Below are 22,298 nucleotides of genomic sequence, written 5' to 3'. Positions count from 1 at the left end.
CCAAAGTATTCTTAAGCTTATATGATGATATCATCACAGAAGCTTGCTGCTCTTAGGAATTTTGCAGTGGTTTTCGGGCCTAACCCATTATGCACAAAGCTATCTTTATATTTCCTAAATCTTGTAATAATATGCACTGCAGAGGGTGAATTCTTGCTATTGGGAAAACTGTTGATCTTTGTCTGTCAAGGACAAATCCTTTCCTGGATCCTTTTTTAAATATCCATGCATGCTTGTATAACCTGTTTAGCATGTTTTCAATGTATTTTAAATGCTCCTTTTTGGCAAATGCCCCATCCCATGTTTTCTACACCATACACATCAAACTACTTTGTAGTGTTTACAAATCATGTTTACTCTTCAGTCTGGAGTAAAAGTTTTTGTGTCTTGTGATGATTAGACTGGCAGTAAAGAATGCCACCCTGACCCTGTCTCTGCTGAAGATTCTGGATCGCAGTCATACTCAGAAACTGCAGCTTAAAGCGCTGGACACTGTGCTGTTCGGCCCTCCATCAGGTAAGCAGGTGAAAGTGAAATTATGATAAGCGGCTTGTGCTTCGTTCACAGCGAGGCTGGGCGCAGATTGTCACTTATCGCAGCGCTTTCGTCTTTCACCCGATACACAGCAAAACTTTTTGCTGACTGTGCTACTGAGCAGCAAGCTTGAAATAATAAACACTATTAACAATGTTGCCATGCTACAATAATAATCCATTAAAATGGTTGCCTGATGGTGTGGGGATTGTAACGCCAAGATGATTTAAAATAATTGACGGAATCACAAATTCTGCTCTTTTCCAAAATCTCTAAAATAATAGATCCAGTCAGTTCATGATTTAAATGTTAAGGTTAATTGAGTTATGCAACAGGACAAACAATCCAACACTCAAGTAGTGGGCTAGCGTAGTTTACCACTGCGCCATCTGAGTGCCTGTTATTATTATTATTATTATTACTGCTATTTTATTAAATGATTGTTATTATCAATACTTTTAATGATTTATTATTATTATTTTTATAATAGTATAGATGGTTACAGATAACCATAATATAAAGACTACTGCAATTTTGTATGTTGACACCTGTTTATAAACTTGTTGGATGGGCAAATAGTTGGATCTTATTCCTCAACTGTTTTACAGTCTGTATAACTCTGTAGGTACTAAAATAGAAGAAAGACATTACTTTGACTGAGGGCTTTTTGTCACATATGAGGTAAATTGTTTGCCCCTTTGCTCTGGTATTTAATTGGCAGAGCATACTGTACCGTTGGGTTGCAATGGAAATAGCAAGTGCTAATCTGTCTGTTTAAACCTTTATGATGTAACAGGAAAGCCTGATATAGACAGATATAGAGAAGACCACTGTGGCTATGGCCATTTAAAATAATTCAAGATAAAGCTGCAAATATGTGCTTCCCGACTGTTTGGTTGATAATTTGGATTAGACATTTACAAATACACTGCACAAATGCAAATTCAGTGGTTTATTATGCTACCTGAATTTCTGCAGTGCTGTCTATACAGACATAATCAGGATAAAGTGATTAATAAACATGAAATTAAATCAAACAGAAAAGTAAGATGTTTTTTTTTGGACAGTGAGCAGACATAGCCACTTCAAGGACTTTGTACTGGTGGTGTCTATTGTAATCGGTGTAGCCGGCTGCTGGTTTGCCTACATCCAGAACCGAAATTCAAAGGATCACGTAGGCAGGATGATTAAGGACCTGGAGGGGCTCCAGAGAGCAGAGCAGAGTCTTCTCGACATGCAGCAGAAGTGAGTATCTAACATTTTACGTTTCACGTCGGGATGCGAACTGGCATTTTTATGATAATTTTTTATTTTTATTCTCGTTGATGGACTCCGGCAGGTTGGACTTAAATACTATACTTACAGTGGGGTCAAAAAGTATTTAGTCAGCCACTGATTGTGCAAGTTCTCCTACTTAGAAAGATGAGAGAGGTCTGTAATTTTCATCATAGGTACACTTCAACTATGAGAGACAAAATGAGAAAAAAAAATCCAGGAAATCACATTGTAGGATTTTTTAAGAATTTATTTGTAAATTATGGTGGAAAATAAGTATTTGGTCAATAACAAACAAGCAAGATTTCTGGCTCTCACAGACCTGTAACTTCTTCTTTAAGAAGCTCTTCTGTCCTCCACTCGTTATCTGTATTAATGGCACCTGTTTGAGGCTGTGGACAGGTGTCTTTTATACAGATAACGAGGTCAAACAGTCAGACTCCAAACTCAACCATGGCCAAGACCAAAGAGCTGTCGAAGGACACCAGGAAGAAAATTGTAGACCTGCACCAGGCTGGGAAGAGTGAGTCTACAATAGGCAAGCAGGTTGGTGTGAATAAATCAACTGTGGGAACAATTGTAAGAAAATGGAAGACATACAAGACCATTGATAATCTCCCGTGGGGTCAAAATGATCATGAGAACGGTGAGCAAAAATCCCAGAACTACACGGAGGGACCTGATGAATGACCTGCAGAGAGCCGGGGCCAAAGTAACAAAGGCTACCATCAGTAACACACTACGCCGAGAGGGACTCAAATCCTGCAGTGCCAGGCGTGTCCCCCTGCTTAAGCCAGTACGTGTCCAGGCCCATCTGAAGTTTGCCAGAGAGCATATGGATGATCCAGAAGAGGATTGGGAGAATATCATGTGGTCAGATGAAACCAAAATGGAACTTTTTGGTAAAAACTCAACTCGTCGTGTTTGGAGGAAGAAGAAGAACCCAAGAACACCATACCTACTGTGAAGCATGGGGGTGGAAACATCATGCTTTGGGGCTGTTTTTCTGCAAAGGGGACAGGACGACTGATCCGTGTTAAGGGAAGAATGAACAGGGCCATGTATCGTGAGATTTTAAGCCAAAACCTCCTTCCATCAGTGATTGAAGATGGAACGTGGCTGGGTCTTCCAGCATGACAATGATCCCAAACACACTGCTCGGGCAACGAAGGAGTGGCTCCGTAAAAAGCATTTCAAGGTCCTGGAGTGGCCTAGCCAGTCTCCAGACCTCAACCCCATAGAAAATTTGTGGAGTCCGTGTTGCCCAGCGACAGCCCCAAAACATCACTGCTCTAGAGGAGATCTGCATGGAGGAATGGGCCAAAATACCAGCTACAGTGTGTGCAAACCTGGTGAAGACTTACAGGAAACGTTTGACCTCTGTCATTGCCAACAAAGGTTATGTTACAAAGTATTGAGTTGAACTTTTGTTATTGACCAAATACTTATTTTCCACCATAATTTACAAATAAATTCTTTAAAAATCCTACAATGTGATTTCCTGGATTTTTTTTCTCATTTTGTCTCTCATAGTTGAAGTGTAGCTATGATGAAAATTACAGACCTCTCTCATCTTTCTAAGTAGGAGAACCTGCACAATCAGTGGCTGACTAAATACTTTTTGGCCCCACTGTATACCTAATTACTCACAAGAGTAAAAACATGTTTTTAGACTTTTTTGAAAACTAGTTAACATTCAAAAACTGAAATCTTTATCTCACAAAAGTATTCAGTCTTTTCTACAATACTTGTTGAAGCCCTGCTGGCAGCAATTACAGCTGACAGTCTTCTTGAATACAGATGTTCAAGCATTGCACACTTAGATTTGGGCAGTTTATCCCATCGTTCATGGGACTTTCTCTCAAACTCAGTCAGAGTGGATGGCAAGGATCTGTAAACTACCATCATTAAGTCTCTTTACAGATGTTTTACAGGAGTCTGTCTGGATTTTGGCCAGACTACTAAAGACATTTTAGAGACTCCAGTCAGAGTTTGTGTTCACTCTTCAGGGGGTTTATTAATGAACTGGAACAAAAGTTGAGTCTTTCCTGACCAACATCACTGCCCAGCCAAAGAAATGCTGTTTTTACTGAATGGGTACAAATTCCCACAGGAGAAGTGGCTGTTGTTACAGCTGAAAAGATCACATAAAGGTCACTATTTTAATACCATTTGTTTTTGAAATGGAACGTCCAACAAGCTCATGGTTTGGTGTCCAAATATTTTTGGTCATAAATGTAAACATACATACACACACCACACATACAATTAATGTTACTCCACACTATCAGTGGATAATAAGCAGAACGCTCTGTTGTATTTCTGGTTTTTCTCTCTCACACATTTCCTGTGTACATTTCCTGTCTAAATTCTTCTGAGAGCAGTGCTAGTGTGTCCAGCTGTTGTTAATAAGATTACACCAGCGGTTCTCAGCCCATTTTTAGCAGGACTGCATTTGGACCGCACGCATGCATTACAGTCGAACAGTCACATTTCCTAATATCAGAAAAAGCCCTTTTATGCCTAAACATTTTCTTCTCTAGCCAATAGCAAGAAAAAGCTAGAGAAATGTACCAGTGACATCATTGCTTTTACCATGCAGGGAGAGAGCGGTCTCTGACTTTACTCCCAACAATCTTTGATAGACAGTAAAGGAAATGTTGTTTTTATCCTCCTTTATACAGACACTGTGATGTCACTGCTCCAGTGTTCTCAGGCTTTTTTCTCACTAGTGCTTTTGTCAGGGTTTTTGTTTCACTCCAATTTCGGCCTTACTCTCCCAGCATGCCGATGCAGTAGCCTGAACATCCTACCAACCTGCCTTTCTAGTAACCTGTTCACTTCATGTGTAAGTGTTGGTGAGTTACAGTTCCTTGGATAGGAATTTTATTAAAGTACTTTAATTCCAGTGTTCTAACATATTGCTGAGGCATCAAAGTCCACAGAAAAAAAACAATCACAGGTGCATATTTATAAAATTTCCAGTTTAAATATACACTGATTAGCCATAACATTAAAACCTTCTTGTTTCTACACTCACTGTCCATTTTATCAGTTTCACTTGCCATATAGAAGCACTTTGTAGTTCTACAGTTACTGACTGTAGTCCATCTATTTCTCTGCATGCTTTGTGAGCCCCCCTTTCACTCTGTTCTTCAATGGTCAGGTCCCCCACAGGACCACCACAGAGCAGGTATTATTTGGGTGGTGGATCATTCTCAGCACTGCAGTGACACTGACATGGTGGTGGTGTGTTAGTGTGTGTTGTGCTGGTATGAGTGGATAAGACACAGCAATGTTGATGGAGTTTTTAAAAACCTCACTGTCACTGCTGGACTGAGAATAGTCCACCAACCAAAAATATCCAACCAACAGCGCCCCGTGGGCAGCGTCCTGTGACCACTGATGAAGGTCTAGAAGATAACCAACTCAAACAGCAGCAATAGATGAGCGATCATCTCTGACTTTACATCTACAAGGTGGACCAACTAGGTCGGAGTGTTTAATAGAGTATTTAAAAACTCCAGCAGCACTGCTGTGTCTGATCCACTGCTGTGTGCTTCTATATGGTAAGTGGAGCTGATGAAATAGACAGTGATTGTAGAAACAAGAAGGTGGTTTTAATGTTATGGCTGATCAGTGTATTTCAAATACTCGATGCTTAAGTAATAAAAAAATATCCAACTGACAGACATTGCTCCTTGACAAACTTGCAAACTAGTAAGCACAAACAGCATTAGTGATTCAGGGAAATGTATTCAATATGTTATAGGCAGTGTGCAACATGCAGTATCTATAAAACTACAAACTAACACAATGTCTTACTAAACATTTATTTAATAAGTGAATTGTTGATTGAATAAATACTTAAATGAGCTTGGTTTGTCTTTTGTGTATAAAAGGCTGCAGAACTACACATAATCTGCCTTACATTTTAAGTGCAAACTGCAGTTCTGTCTTATCATATTATTTTATTTTATTTTTATGTTTTACCTATGCTTTTTTATACTGGTCATGGTTGTAAGGGCTCGTTCTCCCTAGAATCATTGAGCGCAGTAAAGTACTACACATCGGACAGGATGCCAATCCATTGCAGGGCCTCGGACAACCCCAGCCCCCCCAGTCATTGCCAATCATGTCTGTGTGTAGACACTCGACCGCCCATAGCTATGGTATTTGAACCCTGGGTCCCAGCAGTAGTGGGTACCATATTATTGTTTATTCTGTATAAACACTGCACTGTTATAAACCTTGAGCCATGCTCCTCTTTCCTGCAGAGCTAATTTCCTTCCCGAAACGCTTCATTTCCTGGCAGTTTGATATTGCTGATAGAGGCCTGAGTGAAATAAGCCTCTTTCAAAAGTCCTTAAATGGCAAGAAAAGCAGACTGCTCTGCAGTGAATCTGCTCTGTTTGTTCTAGACAGTTGTACAGCTATGAAATAGTTGGAGTGCACATATTGTATTAAGCTGAAGCTTTTAGCTCTGATCCGTTTAGTGCAGGTTACAGGTTCTTAAAAATCTTTGATTCTAACATCATAGAAGTGCTCAACATTACGCTGCTGTCATTTTAGTGTCTTTCCTAAACCACATACTGTACTAGTACTCTCACAATACCATTATATGTCTAATACAAAAGTTGATGGCACATGTGACTGACTTTTTATTTATTCATACTTCTAACTTTCATCCTGGACATGGTCATGGTGGGTCCGGTTTTCCGCAAGCACTAGGCGCAATGCACACACCCCAGACAGGACACCACTCCATTGCAGGGCCTTGGTCATAGCCAGTCATGTATGTACAGCTAAGAACCCACATCTCGGTGGTGGGCTAGCATAATAGACTGTGGCACCACTCAAGAATGCAGACATGATTGGCTACGTGTTATTGCATCATGGCTAGTGATTCTGGGTAAACATGAACCTGACCATAATAAAGCAGTGGCAAAACATGAAAATGAAATGTAATGAAAAAAGGGTATGCAACACCAATATTACTCTGACTCCTTTGGAATTGTCTTAAGTATTTATACAGTAGATTTAGAAACTATTCTGTACATTTTATTTTTTCAATGTTTTACCTGTGCTTTATCCTGGTCATGGTTGTGGTGGGTTCGGTTTTCCTGGAATCAGTGGGCACAATGCAGTAACACACCCTGGATGTGACCCCTTTTTTTAATAATCCCTTAAAAACTGGGTTTCATATTTCTTTATGTGCTTTTATTTCTTATTGTATGATCTAACATCATTTGTGTTTACGTTTAAGGCATTTAAATGATGCTTTTTCCAAAGCCATATACTGTGACTGAATACAGTTTGAGCAATTTAGGGTTAAGGGCTTTAGCCAAAGGTTCAGAAGTGGCAGTTTGATGATGGTGGGCATGATTATTAGGCCAATACCTTAATCACTGAGCCTCCACTAGTGTTACAAATATGCAAAAATAAGTAATCAGGAGGGGGCAAATACTTTTTAATGGCACTGGATTTAAAAGACTATTGGTTCAGGGTGGCACATTGATGGTTCCTTTAACCTTCCCATACTCTGTGTTTTTGTTCATGATAATTGGTATCTGTGTTACAATAACTATCTCACACTAACTTGCCCGCTCTTCAACCTTCGCCTAGTCAAACCGGTTTCATGCTTCATGATTAAACAGATTCAAGTATGCTGGTTTATCTCGCTTTATGTTTGTCTACCTTTGTCCCTTCCTCTTTCTTTCTGTTTTTTTTTGTGTGTTTAGCCTTTCCCAGTGCTGTGTATGTGTCAGTTAGTTTATATCTTACTTCCTGCTCCTATTCCAACTGCATCAGAACTCTACACCTATACACACATTGTGTTTTTATTCTTCTTGTGTATGGACCTGACCATGAGCTTTTTGGACATCCCATTCCAAAACCACAGGCATTAATATAGAGTTGCCCCTACTTTGCAACCATAACAGCCTCAATTCTTCTATTTGTGGAATTTGGGCTCATTTGGATCCACTGATGTTGGAAGACAACCTCACAATCAGTATTCCACTTTATCCCGAATGGGTTCAGTGGGGATGAGGACTGGCTCTGTGCAGGCCACTTGGGTTCTTCCACACCACACTCAAACCATCAAACCATGTCTTTATCTACCTCACTTTTGCACACTCTGAACCAATTAAACTTAATAATTAGGAGTGTCCACATACTTTTGATCATAGTGCATTGAACTCCAAATTGGAGTAGGAAGAAGCTTTTATTTTGTTGATTAACCATGCGGAAGTGGTTTGACTCAGCCTTCTATATTCAGACTGTTTGAGTGCTGGAAGTCTAACCACCTAGTTGCAGTAGTGACAGGTCATGTCTTGTTTTTTTTTTTTTTATGGCCCATGTGCTTTCTGACATTCTAACCACAAGGAGGTGTTAGCTATAACAGCACCCACAATGCAACACATGACCTGAGTTTACTTTATTATAGCTACACTAGCCTCCCTCCTAGTGGTACAACTGTGGCAGTAGATCACTACACTAGGAAATACCACCATGCATTGAATCAGTCCAGTTTTCATTCAGATTCTTTGTCACTTTGCTCTGCTTCTGTTTGTTTATTTATTGATTTTTTTCTTCTCCAGCATTGGTATTTATTACAGTTTTCCATTTAGAAAAGTGCAAAAATAATTATGTAGGAACTTAATAGTGTAAAATTCTGGTCAAGTGTTAAGAAAGTGCTCCATTATTGCTATTATTATTATTAAGTGCTGTTAAGTTGATTCTGACTTCTACCGACCATATGGATTGTGTTCCAAAATACAGTGGTACCATGAAACTCAACATCAATTGGTTCTGGGACTTTAAAAGGCATTGAGTTTCAAGGTATTTTTTCCCATAAGTATGTATGGAAAACCTGTTAATGCATTCCATGGTCCCGTGGACTTGCATATATTTTAGGCTAATATAAAATAACGGGGTTGTTTTTGACACTTATACACTGAAAATTACACACACACAATATAAAAAACACTGAAATAAAAAGCTGATTCTTACAATTTCCTAGAACCCCGAGCTGTAACACAAGTTTAAAAGTCAAACAGTGAGGAAAATCCAGCTAAACACAGATACATGTGGAGCTTTCAGAGTGAATCTGATGGTTATTCCACACAAATGCATCTCATATGCTCACTTTGATGACGTTTTACCGCACCACTCAAGCCGAGCACTGAACAAAGCGACTATTCATTGTTAATTTGAAAGTACATAAATAAATTGGTAAAAACAAACTGAACATGTTGAGTTTAAGGAAAACATTGAGTTTAAGGGTACAAATTTCTTGATTAAGGGCGTTAAGTTTCAAAGATTTTGAGTTTAGGGTATGTTAAGATACAAGGTACCACTGTATTTTGTTTGGGTCTTCAGGCTTCTTAATGGCTAGTTCATTGTTCCACTAATTGTATACATTAATCTTATTGCTGGTCATCCTCTTCCTCTCTTACCTGAACTGAACTGTCAAGCATAATTCTCTTTTCCAATTAACTAATTTTTTAAAATAATATGTCCAAGACAGAGCATTGGTATCTGTTCATCCACCCAATGCTGTATTTTGTCTATAAGCTAAAATAAAGGAAAAAAATTTCATTATTATGAGGCTGCGTCTGTGGTAAAGGAGTACAATATAAATGTAGGTATATGTTATAAATATACAGTATAAATTTGGCATTTTTGGCACTAAACACAGAATTTAGCCTCCAAGAAAAACAACAAATTGTCCAAGACTTAAAAAGCAGACTGCAATCACAGCAGGATACGTTACAATCGACCCTTTGAGGGTCACCATATTGCAGACATGGCCCTCGGTGAAAATGAGTTTGACACCCCTGCTCTAGACTTTCCCAGGATGTATTTAAACGGAAACAACTAGCCTGACCCCTAGCTGGGGTGCCAGCGTGTTTTTATCCCATTTGTTAATGCCTGTGGAACCAGGACATGAAGCATTATAATTTATCTGTTTCATTCTGAAGAATTTAATAAGCAATTGTGGTAAAAAAATGGAAACAACGACTTGAACCAACTAGAAACTAGCAAAACACTCAAAATGAGTAAGTGCTGTGTGTTTATCAGCGTCGTCGTTTGTCCATGTCAGGACCTGCTGAAAACATTCATCACTGCCCGGTGTATAAAAGCAGAAAGCAGCATTATACGTGGCGAATGAGTGCGACCAGCAGGGGGCGCCAGAGTCTGAGATAATATATACAGTATATACCCGATAACCAACAGGGAAATGAGAGAAAGTACAGAAATAATAGTAAGACAGAAAAGAAGGAAAAGTGATGTGATTAAGACATGCAATCATTCATATGAACTAATAACCGTTAGTTAACTGCTCCTAAGCTGTTTGTATTTATTAGAATAAAAGAAAATCACTTATGTACCAAAATATTCCACAATTATTTATTCCTACTGAACGTTGTTGATCATGACAAAGAAAAGCATGTTAATACATTTGTATGTGTGCGTGTGTGTGTTCGTGTTAAGGCTGCAGGTAGCCCAGGATGAGCACCGCTCAGTGGAGGTGGAGAAGGTAAATCTGGAACAGAAGTTGAGAGATGAGATAAATACAGCGAAGCAAGAGGCTCAGAGACTGCGAGAGTTGCGCGAAGGCACAGAGAACGAACTGAGCCGCCAGACATACGCTGAAGAAGAACTAGAGCAGGTACTAAACAAATAAACAACAGCATTGCAGAGCAGTGGTTCTCAGCATTGTGCTGTGTAATAGTGTCCCATACCCATTTTTTATGTTTAAGACCAATTAAAGACACTTGCTCTACAGTGCACCGTACTGTGTCATTCAATTGTTAACTGATTTTGTATCACACAACTTTTCTGACACTGCTTTTGTTTTTACTGTGCTAACATCAAAAGGCATCAGCGCATCCACCTGTAATGCATCAGCTTCTATTCATACATGAACTGTCCCATGACTTACTCTGTTAAATTGCAAGTGTTAAAGAGACCCCATAAATTATGAGGACTAATATATTCTTTGCCAAATTTTGTGTGTGTGTGTCTGCTTTTGTGTGTGTTGTAGGTGCGTACAGCCCTGAAGAAAGCAGAAAGTGAGCTGGAATCGAGAAGGTGCTGGACTCCTCCTGAACCTCTACAGAAGTGGCTGCAGCTCACACATGAGGTGGAGGTTCAGTACTACAACATAAAGAAACAGAGTGCTGAGAAACAGCTACTTATGGCTAAAGAAGGGGTGAGCTGCACAGTAACACTCAATCATAATGACATGCATGCACTCACTCCATTATTTATACACCTTCTGTACATCTGAAACGGGTTCGTAATCTGTGACCTGTGGGTCGTTCATGTCCGGGGACACATGGGGTGTGGGCTGCACTTCTTAGTAAACAGGGTTATTATTTCTTTACCCGGGTGGCGCAGCAGTAAAATACGCTAGCCCACTACTTCTGAGATCTGGGGTTCAAATATCAGCTGTGATATCGGCCAGCCTGCTGTGTAAACAGACATGATTTGCCCACCTCCACCCTGACCAGGAAAAAGCTGTTAATGAAATGAAAAATTTCTAATCTCTAAAACTGCAGTCAGCATGTTTCCTCCTCCATCATTAGTAATTACATTATTCTGGAATTACTGATGCCACTTGAAAATACTAGGCAGGAATACACCCTGGAAAGGGCAACAGTCTGTCTCAGGGCACTACACACTCACTAACTTACACCTGGGGCAGTTTACAGTAGTTGTTCCTTTGTCTGCATGCTTAATGGAGGTGGAGAGAATAGACTAACATGACAAAACTCATGTACACACCTGCTGAACGTGCTTCCCAGTATGACGGATATTTAGTAACAGAAGCAATCAGACATGTGAAATGACTTGTTTAGCACTGTATAATGAAAACCTAGCATGTCAATAGTCAGTTCATGTGTGTGGTTCTGCTGTTCTGCCAGGCTGAGAAGATCAAGCGGAAAAAGGGAACATTGTTTGGTACCTTCCACGTGGCACACAGTTCATCACTGGACGACGTTGATCACCAAATCTTGTCAGCTAAGTGAGTCTTTTAATGATAAAAGACGTTGCATCACCTGTTATATAGCCTATGCACTTATTATTTACAAATTAAGCACATTAGCATTTCTAGCTAAAGATTTACAGAGTAATTATGCCACACATAATCTAACCTTAACTCAGCATGGTTCACAATATAGTGACAGTTTAAGATGGTTCAAGTTAGATTGGTCTAAGCAGTGCCACCCTACTGTTGTGAAACTTTGATTTAAAAATAGCCTTGTAGCCTGCTTCAGTTGGTCAGGCTGGCCAAGCTGGTCTTTAAGAGAGATTTTGTATGCTGGTCAGGCTGGAAGACCAGCTAAACCAAAACAAACAAACAAGCTAAGCTATTGAATAAAAAAGCATATTAGGTTATTTTGAATTAAATCATTATGACCCTTTTGACTAAAAACTGCTGTTGGAACTGACTAAGTATCTAATGTTTATAGTCTTGAGTGATGTGGCATGGATCTTGCAAAAAAAACATGCTGACACATTGTTTTAAAGCTGCAAGCATCGTACAGCACTGTGAAGGGGGTATAGAGGGTATTCCTGCCAGAGCCTCTGTAAGTCTGATCAGGATGAAGGGAGTTCTAATAATTATTTATTGAATGGCAACCCATTCACTGTGTACACTGACCAGGTTTCCATCTTACAGACAGGCTTTAGGTGAGGTGACTGCAGCTCTAAGAGAGAAGCTGCATCGCTGGCAGCAGATCGAGTCTCTTACAGGCTTGAATGTCGTGAACAACCCTGGCATGGCGTGGTTGGCCTCCGCGCTCAATCTGGACCCTGTCTGCCTAGGCATCCGTCCTCCCCCTTCACAGCACCTGCTGCTCTCTGACGATCTGGATGACATGGACGAGGACATACTGTCCCCTGGAACCCTGCGCTGTAAGTTCCCACATTGTTCTTGACACCTAGTCCTGCTGTGCTGTGCCACTGAATCCAAATGGTTAGCTGGTCAGTGCCTGAATGAATAAAATGTGTGATATTCTGAGCTGTGATATTTCGAGCTGTATTTGTTAGGAAAGAAATGAATGCAAGCTTTATAAACCACTGTTTTAATGAAGTGATGCCTACAGATGCCGCTTGGCAGATGGACCGGCGGGTGAGCGACCTTTGGCCCGTGGCCTCTGAGAGCCATTCCCTGTGGAAGAATTCTGGTTGGCACCATATTTATTTTTCAGCCAATCCTAACAGTTTCCTGTGTCTCCCTGCCACTGCCCTCTGACTTTTTTCTCTGACTGTTTCTGGAATTTGCATTACTAACACCAAGCAGGATGTTGGAGATTTTATTACAGGGCTAAATATTTGTATTATCATGTAAGAGGGCATCATTAAGGACAGGACACTCATCGTTTTGGTTGGCTTTTGCAAATTTGCTGAGGCCTTTAACACAACCACAGTATTGGCACTGCCAATAATAATAGAGCTTGTTAAACCCATTAATTAACCTTTTCTTAACAGAAAATGTCAACCTAGATCTCTCTACAGAACACCAAAATTAAAGACTGCAGTACCTAACTTTTTGGGGATTTATCCCCTTAGTTGAACTATGTTAGTACATGCATTTGCAAAAAAGAAGACTTTATTAGATTTTGCCAGTTGTGTTCCAAACTGCCGGGCCAGCGCCAATTAAATCTTAACAGTAAAGTCTACATGTGTTTATGTGTTATTAATGTTACATCTAAAGCCATCATGAACTAATCTAAAAACTTGAACAAATCTAAATCAGATAAGCCTTTTGAATCAGTGTAGAACCTCTACTTTTCTCAGGGTATGGAAAATGTGAACATATTTTTAACCAGGTCAACCCTGGTCAGGGTCCTAGCTGGTCAGGCTTCCCAGAAATCACTGGGTGAACTGTAGTAACATAGCTAATCATGTCTGTATGTAGATGTAAATGTTTCCTCTATTAACCTTTAAATAAAATTGCTATTACTTTTATTCTCTTCTGATTAAAAAGCATTAGGATTTGTTCATGCAATTTCAGGAAATGTTCAAAATCATTCAAAAAGTGATCAGTAACACATAAACCAAATGAACAACTGAAAACATTTTTGAGAATTTTGTGTATTCTGAGGTGCAGATCTAATCACGACCAAGTCTGACATGTTGCATAGATACAAGTTTAAACCAATTGTGTTTGCATATTTTCAGTCAAACCCACTCAGCCATGAGTCCAGATACTTTCCATCTGTTTTCCATAGTTCCTGCCCAGGCTCCACTCCTACAATTCCAGTTTGCTTTTGAAACCTTTTACTTTGTGTCCAGAACTCTTAGATTCTTAAGTTCAAACTGTCTTGGACGGAGGGCCTGGCTTTGTAGTCTTCATACAAAATAAGACGATGGGACAATAATTCTTAACCAGCACATGATTTATTAAAACGCCCACAAAACCAACAGCCACCACTGATGAAGGAGACGTTTTTTTGTGTTACATGAAACTTTCCTTTTTTAGTATTTAACCAAAACTGATGAAAATACTTTTAATGCAAATACTTTACTCACATAAGTCATTGTGCTTACATAAATCAAAAGTTTATATTTACAAACATTATAAACACAATTAGCATGAATTAAGTTGATAGGTGTCCTGTTTGCAGGTGTATCATTTGTGTCACATCAATCACCATCAATCTAAAATATGCTAGTAGATTAGATTGGAAAATTCTGATTCTGGGTTTTTAGGCCAGAACCAGTAAAGATACTGTGATTTAGATCTAGAAATCCCCCCTACTGATTTGTGCCAAACCTCCAACAGTTTAGATCTGAAAATGTCATGATTTGACGTCAGACTGTTTTTTTTATAGCAACTAACACAGCAGCACTGAATTCTTTATCTGACTGTGTGTTGTATGCTTCTGTGTGCACTGTTCATGCATATCCTCCAGCAAACTTCCTTTATTGTGCTATAACGTTGCTTAACCTATCTGACTTTCTTTTTAGCACAGATCATTCGGCACTTCCTGTTATCACCAGCTTTCTTCCTCCTGTAACGGTTCCTCTATTTGCTATACAATTATGTTGCATTGTCATTTCTATGTCCGGACCTCCTCTATTGCTTTCACAGTAGATTCTAATTTCTTATAGTGGGAGTCCTCCAACTGAGCTGACACATTTTTATGCACTCACGAACATCTCCCTTTTCCCCTCGTTACTGCAGTGTTTGAAATGTATTAAAGATTTTTTTTATCTTTTTACAGTAAATGCTTGATCATACGCTAGATGGCCAAAAGTAGGTGTGCCAACCGTTGAACTAGCTTTTTCAGCCACATGCTTTGCTAATAGTTTAATAAAATAAAACATACAGTCATGCTGTATTCACAGGCAAAGAAAATGGATTGAATAGATTCTACCGGAAAGCTCAGTGACCTTAAATGTGGCGTTGATTTAGATGCAACTTTGTCCTGTTTCAGACAAATTTCTCAGCTGCTGTGTGTTCTAAGCTTAATGGATTTGGGTTTCCTTAAGCTGAGCAGCCCCATAAAAACCTAGAATTGTCATGCGCAACAGTAATTGTTGGTCGAGTTAGTGTATAACACACCACTACTGGACTCTTGAGAGTGACGTATCTCAGTGTGGCAAGTTTGGAAAGTGTAAAAAAGAATTATTAGGGAATTTTTTTATTTTTTTACTTTGTGGCAACAGTTTTAAGAAAATCTAGTTCCTGTGTCAGTATAACAATACCCCCCTTAGCCCCTTGCATTAAGGTTACTAAATAGTAAAAAAGTGCTGAAATTGGACTGTGGTGTAAATGGAAACAAACTGATCCAAACCTCTGTGAGAAGTCCTTTTAGAAAAGCATAATTTAATGATTTAACAAGCTTGTATGGATGTGGTTATTTATGTGTCTGTATACTTTTGGCCATGAAGTGTATAAAATGTTTTGTAAACACAACTCATTGGGAAATGACTTTTGATTTTACTCTTACTTACATATAAATGTGTGTGCATGTGTGCGTGCGTGTGTTTATGTGTGTATTCTCCACAGCTTCAAATATGGCGTTGGTGCGTCCACGGCTTGCTGACCCATCGCTGAGCTACGGCTCCCAGAGGTTGGTAGAGGACACAAAGCGTGACATGGTGGCCATGGGTGCCCCTCGGGCCCCTAGTCGCCCGTATACAAGACACACTCGCAGTCACTCAATAGGCCAGCTTGAGTTCCTGTCCATGTCTTCTCTTTCCTCCTCTGTTACTGTTTCATCTATTACTTCTCCTGTCCTGCCATCACCCTCTTCTTCTTCCGGTCCTTGTTTTGCTGGCCTGCTCTACCACTCATCCAACTGCCACTCTGTGGATGTGGTGTACGGTCTGCCACCCTCTGGATTTGGTGCTGCCTGGCAACACCGGAGAGCCGAAAGCATTGGGTACCCCCACACTCTTACAGCACTATAAGGGTGTAGCAAACTCTGTGTGTGTGACTGTTTTATAGCACTTAGGTTCATGGCAAGTGCTGTGCTTAAGACTAAAAAGAGTGTAAATGGCAAATTCTGACCCCACTGCAGCAGTTCGGTTGGTTTATGCATGTATTAAAGCTGCAGAATGGTCATTTTAATTAAAAAGTAGTGTAATTTAATCGTGGTGTGGCATTTAATCGTGGTGTGGCCATCACTGTGTGATGGGATAAATATACTATATGGTCAAAAGTATGTGAACATTTCCACTAATTATTACAATAATAAGTATATAAGTATTATTGAGTTCTGGTGTTTTTAGCCACACCAATGCTAACAAGTGTATAAGTTCAGATAAAATAAATGATATGCTTCCAACCTTGTGAGAACAGATTGGGAATGGCCCTTTCCTGTTCCAGCCTAGTCCATAAAGACATGGTTTGATGAGTTTTGATGTAGAGAACTGTAGTGGCCCGCACAGAGGCCTGACCTTATAACCATCAAACATCTTCAGGATGAATTTGACCTGGTATTTTTGTCCAGTGGCTGACCTCACAAATGCTTTCATGGTGGAATAGGCACAATCTCATACAGAAGCATTTCATAATCTTGTGATTATGCCTATCAAGATGATTGGCAGCTTTTATGTCCACAGTTTGGAGAAGACATTTATCACCTATTATTTTAGAACAAGCTCATGGTCAAACATCCATGCATGTATCGCTTTGACGCTTGGTCTTTACCGCTTGCTTTATTCCTGCGCTTAAATGTCAATCTAATTGGCCTCTGATTCAAAGATTCGAAAGCTTGATGCTACTGTTTACACTAATAGCAAAATAAGAAAATATAAAAAATAAGATTTTTTTTAGAATTTACTTTTGTAAATGATGTACACAATAGTTCCAATCTGTCACTTAAGGCTTATTTTGCACTTTCCTTCTAACCCAGACTGCATCCAGAGGCGAGTCAGAAAGCTCTTAATAGACTTTAACTTGTTTTGCTTGAAAGCAAATGTGACAGAGGTTGAGAAATGGGAGTCTATTCTCACTGCATGTTTACAGGTTTATGGTGTTTTTCCCTATATGTGATTGATCACTTAGTCATGTTTGGTGTGACCTTTCCTTGAATTGTTTGTTTAAATGCATCATTAATTGAATTGAATTAATTGAACTAATTGTCTTCTATTACATATTATAGCTTTTTACTCAAGTACAAAACTAAAGAACAAATTCAGACACTGAGCATGTATTCCGGTAATTGATTCCATGTGTGATGATATGTTTATTATTTGCCTCTTTTTTACTTTAGATAATCTATTTCCTCTCCATTTTAAGATAAGCACTTCACTCTGTTTTTGTCTCACGCAGGGATCTGAACCACTCGGACTCGGACTCGTCTCTTTCTCTGGGTCAGTACAGCGAGAGTCAGCGAGGCTCTTCTACAGCGCTGAGCAGCAGGTCTGCTCTGTACAGGTCTAATGGTGGAGGAGGCTCGACTGACAGTCCCCTGTTCCAAAATAAAGTCTGCAGCATGGAGAAGTGTGCCAGTCTGGGAGAGATCCACAGTCAGTCCAGTGGCCTGAGCTCGGCCGCCTCCACACACTCCCTCAGTGCTGAAATTGACGGCCCATTCCCAGCAGGTAAAAAGAACAGCGGAGGCAAGAAGAACCCGGGAGACGAGGACAGTGGGTCCACAGGGGAGGACGCGGACGTCCCAAGCTCCAGTCGCAAAAAGCACACCTTCCATAGACTCTTTAACAAGCACAAGCAAAAGAAACAGCAGTGACATGTCGAACTCAGAAAAGTTTCATCTAATGCAAAGCCCCATTAGCACCAAAAAAATGTTTGGTTTCAAAGTTGGAAGGGAGAAATTAGAGAAACGTCTTCCATTCTGATGCAAAAAGCAGTTTAGCTGCAGGTATGATAATCAGAGCTTAACAAGCTAGATTTTTTTACACAAGTTGTCCACCAGTTCTCTTCATGCCTGCCCAGACCCAAGTTTTAGTTGCCTGACAACAACTCCTCTAGTTAACCTCTACTTAAAAACATGGTAGTTTATCCACATGCATGATATATTAGCTAACTCATTAGGGTAATAAGTGTTCCAGTTCTTGTCTTAAGGCTTTTCACTTTTTCTGGGCGAGCTCTGGACACCCATGTTCCTGACTCGACTCCTCACAGAGGGCCCAACCATTAGAGAACCTTGTAAGGGTTTTTGACTAGAAGGTGGGCACACCTAAAACAACCAAATTCAGTCATTAGGAAGGGTTTTCATGTACTTTTAGTGTACCATATAGTGTATGTCTTACAAAGTTATGGAGCTTTGGATGTAAGCTCTGATGGTTGAAAAAAGTACCAGATAGCAGGTCTGTTAAATATCATGATGTGAGAAATGTTTTACAAAATCTTTATAAAGTCAGACTGTTAAGAGGTTCAGTAGGTCAATTTAATAGTTCCTACTTTCATCTGGAAAATATCTGTAAAATAAAATAAAACAAATTTGTCAAGCTAATATAAATAAAGCAAGTTGAGAAAAGGTTTTCACTCGATCTTTACTGGCTACAAATAAAACCAGAGCGTACTGTTTTGCTGAATAGCTAGCATGTTAAGGGGAATGTTTGGGTGGGGGACGATGACCTGCTGCTGTAATTCACCTGGTCACTACCAAATACTTAATTTAACTTAACTTCATGCACATTTCCAGCAGACTGTACTGTTCAGAATGTTGTACAGCAGCACACGTGACAGGACAGGAAGCTGAAAGAAAGGATGCAAACACCAGTTCATGAAGAGACGGAGAAGCATGAATTAAAAAGTCGTATTTGTAAAACCTTGTAAAACCGTTCATTAGAAGATTCAGGCTGTTTAAAGTCTGAGACCGTTTTCCACGTGAGGTAGATTAATAACCTTCTCTTGCTAATATCTTCACTAGATGTAAAATTTTGTTGGAGATGATGACCGACCTCTTAAGTCTACAGAGGCGAGGTTTGAATCCCGGTCTCCAGGACCCTGCTGCTGTGGCTCTCCAACACTACCCGAGAGTCACCTGACTGTAATCTTGCTTGTAAAGTTTTTCTGATGGTATGAAAAGAGTCAAATGTTGTTTAGTATTTAAGAGTGTCAGGGAGCAACTGTTGAATTTTACATTTTGGTTTCTAGCATAATTGAGCTGACGAACAGGAACAAACAGGTTGTTGTTTTGGAGAAAGAAGCCATGTTGTGATTTCATGTAAAATTATTTATTTCACAAATAGGCCACTTGTGTTTTGTTTAGATTTTGAAAGAAACCACTTCTGTCTGTTTAAAGGCCTAGTAGCATAAGTGGTCAGTTTAGCCTTTGGTAAGTAGCACAATGTTAGCATAGAAAATAAGAATAGTTTTTGATATAATTCAGTAGTTTTCTGAGATGTACATGAGCGTCAGAAGGAAAGCTGTTATACATTAATCTAAACGTTGATTTTCTTTTTTTAATTAAAATTTTAATTAAAAAATAAGGGTTTTACCTAACAGTGATAAATACTCCAGGCTTTTCACACCAGATGTTTAAATAAATTTGAATTTATGAAAATGCATTCTGTCTTTATCAGCTGCTTCATTGAGTCTTAGCGGGTCCAGTTTTACTGAGCAACACTGAGCAAAGCTGGAATACAGGGCTTCAATCCATCGCAGGGCTTCAGCCACCCCCTTCCACAGTCAAATCTGTGTCTCTAGACGTCTGCCAGTTTAAACCCCCACAACTGCCAAGTTGCCCCTGTTGGGCCTTTGAGCAAGGCCCTTAACCATCAATTGCTTGAACTGTATTCAGTCACAATTTTAAGATGCTTTGAATAAAGTAATGGAGCTTTGGATGTAAGCTCTGATGGTTGAAAAAAGTAGTTTTTTCTAAATATTAAGCCATTATTTAGTCCATCGAGAACATAAATATTGAATCATTCTGTTCAAGACTGTATATACATCTGTTCAAAAGACTCATTAATGTAGTCTGGCATCCATGAACATGTTGGGTCTCGTTTACACACGACTGTTTTTAATGCTATGCTGCAGCTGTTCTGCTTCTGTATTAAACCATAAATCTTAAACGATGCTAATTACTTTTTCTTTTCAAATTTATTTTAGGTTGGTTTTCAAGTTATGAAATTACATATATACCTCACTACAGGTAACAGAACAGTCCTAAAGCACTTTATGCAGAAGACATCTGGGATTAACTTTCACAGAATTCTTATATCCCAGTGGATTGAATATCACTAGGATTAACTTTATAGGTAGCCCTCACTGGACTCTAGTGTTTTCAAAGAATTCCTTTGATTTTCCAACAAGGTATCCAGTTTTTTTGTTTCCCTGTGTTTTTTTTTTTTTACTTCACTAATCCTGTTTTTGTCACTAGGGATGTTAGTGACTGATAATTAAAAAAAGCAAAAAAGTTTCATTATTGCACTCGCATCAGTTATATACATGTTTAACCCCATATTCCCTCCTCTGGTGGTTTTGTAATTGTACTTAACCTACAGCTGTCAGGCTGCACATCTACCTTAACCTGAATAAAAACACTTGCATTTAATAATTTAAATTTAAAACAACAAAACAATCACTTTTAAATAAAAAAAAAAGACAGAACTCATTCAAACATGTTTAAACTTTTAATCATTTAACCATAAATTAAAGCTGTTTTGAGTCAGAGTTTGTTTGGAATCAGACTGCGTGGTAAACTCCGCACATGGTGGATCTGTGTGTAAGCTTATTTTTATAAAAAATAAAAAAAAAGTTCTGATATTTTGCTTTGCTGACCCCCTACATACAGGAGCAGCCAAAAGAAAAAATACAAACTGCCTTTTTCCTCTTAGTAAGCTTAATTCATTCATCTTATTCTGGGCTGTCTTAATTCTGTATGCTGAACTAGAGCTCATATCATTAGGTCATGATGTTCTACATCAGTGGCTTGTTCACCATGTTGAAACTGTTTCCATGCAATAACATTAAACTCGTGTTGTGTTTTATATGTTGCTTGTTTGTACCAATCACACAAAAGGGCTGTAAATCAACAACCTAAGCAAGAATTGCTGTTGTGGTCCGAGAACTGTATTTTAAACTGTAACAGGCTGCATGTTCTATTCCATTAGGTCTGTATGGTTTCCTAAGAGTAACAAAGCACCTATTATTTTATATATTTCAATATGTGTACATTATTCTGACATATTTCATAAGTTACACAGTAAAAATCTAAGACAAAAAAGGTCAAGTAAACTATTTTCTCTGCTTTCCACACCAGCAACACCGCTGTACCCACAGAGAGCTGGTACTCAGTCCTGTTCTGCAGCTTTTCTCAGATTACACTGGCACAAAAGAACCTGCACCATAAAGAGCAGAGGTAATGCTGCACCCTGTACTGCACACACACTGTTCACCCCAAAATCAACATGGAACACTCACTTGCATCCTAAAAATGTGAAGCAATTTAAAAACTGGATGTACTACATGTGTAATAATTTAGGGTTTGTCTTTTTTACTGTCAAGTTTATTACTACTTTGTTCATTCGTTTCAGGTTTCGTACATATGATGGCTATACTTGTGGGTTTTTAGCATTTTTATATTTTGCATAAATAGATAGTAAACACCAACATTCCTACTAGAATTACTGCAGACATGTAGTAACAAGGGGCATTCAGGTGGCGCAGCGTCAACCCACTACAGCTGAGATCCAAGTTCGAATCGCAGCGATGACCCTCCGCAACCCTGACCTGGATAAGGCTGTACATAGACTTTAAATAAAATGAAGAAACAGTAACAATGCCAAATTTCATGGCTAGACTGTATATACAAAATAATCTTTGCTTCAGTCTCATCTTTATGCATTCATCTTCAGAAACCACTTCATCATGATCAGGGTTGTGGTGAGTCCAACCTATCCCAGGGTACTGCATGCTTAGGGAATACAACCCAGGGGCAATTTACAGTAGTCAATACATCTTCAGACATGGTTTCTGGAGACCGATCTTAAAACGCACAGACATGCATGTATCATGCAAAACTTCTTACAGAGTGCTCGCATGCTTT

General features: G+C 39.2%; 1 protein-coding gene across 2 annotated transcripts in view; it reads left to right on the top strand.

Moving 5' to 3' along the window:
• stim1b (stromal interaction molecule 1b) overlaps nucleotides 1–20,334 on the top strand; it is a 31,033-nt gene extending 10,699 nt beyond the window's left edge. The window contains exons 6-14 of one of the 2 annotated variants that reach the window (XM_063011478.1): nucleotides 401–516; nucleotides 1,602–1,779; nucleotides 10,309–10,486; nucleotides 10,862–11,029; nucleotides 11,745–11,845; nucleotides 12,503–12,738; nucleotides 12,930–13,010; nucleotides 15,842–15,905; nucleotides 17,612–20,334. In XM_063011478.1, the coding sequence (XP_062867548.1) occupies nucleotides 401–516; nucleotides 1,602–1,779; nucleotides 10,309–10,486; nucleotides 10,862–11,029; nucleotides 11,745–11,845; nucleotides 12,503–12,738; nucleotides 12,930–13,010; nucleotides 15,842–15,905; nucleotides 17,612–18,029 (1,540 nt within the window). In that variant the 3' untranslated portion in view covers nucleotides 18,030–20,334. The remainder of the gene's footprint in view (nucleotides 1–400; nucleotides 517–1,601; nucleotides 1,780–10,308; nucleotides 10,487–10,861; nucleotides 11,030–11,744; nucleotides 11,846–12,502; nucleotides 12,739–12,929; nucleotides 13,011–15,841; nucleotides 15,906–17,611) is intronic. The other variant, XM_063011480.1, reaches the window with a different exon arrangement.
• The last annotated feature ends 1,964 nt before the right edge of the window (nucleotides 20,335–22,298 follow it).

The sequence above is a fragment of the Trichomycterus rosablanca genome, chromosome 16 (genome assembly GCF_030014385.1).
Source record: "Trichomycterus rosablanca isolate fTriRos1 chromosome 16, fTriRos1.hap1, whole genome shotgun sequence".
NCBI classification, from domain to species: domain Eukaryota; kingdom Metazoa; phylum Chordata; class Actinopteri; order Siluriformes; family Trichomycteridae; genus Trichomycterus; species Trichomycterus rosablanca.
Note: the sequence above shows the minus strand (reverse complement) of the source record. Positions and strands in the feature narration are given on the sequence as shown.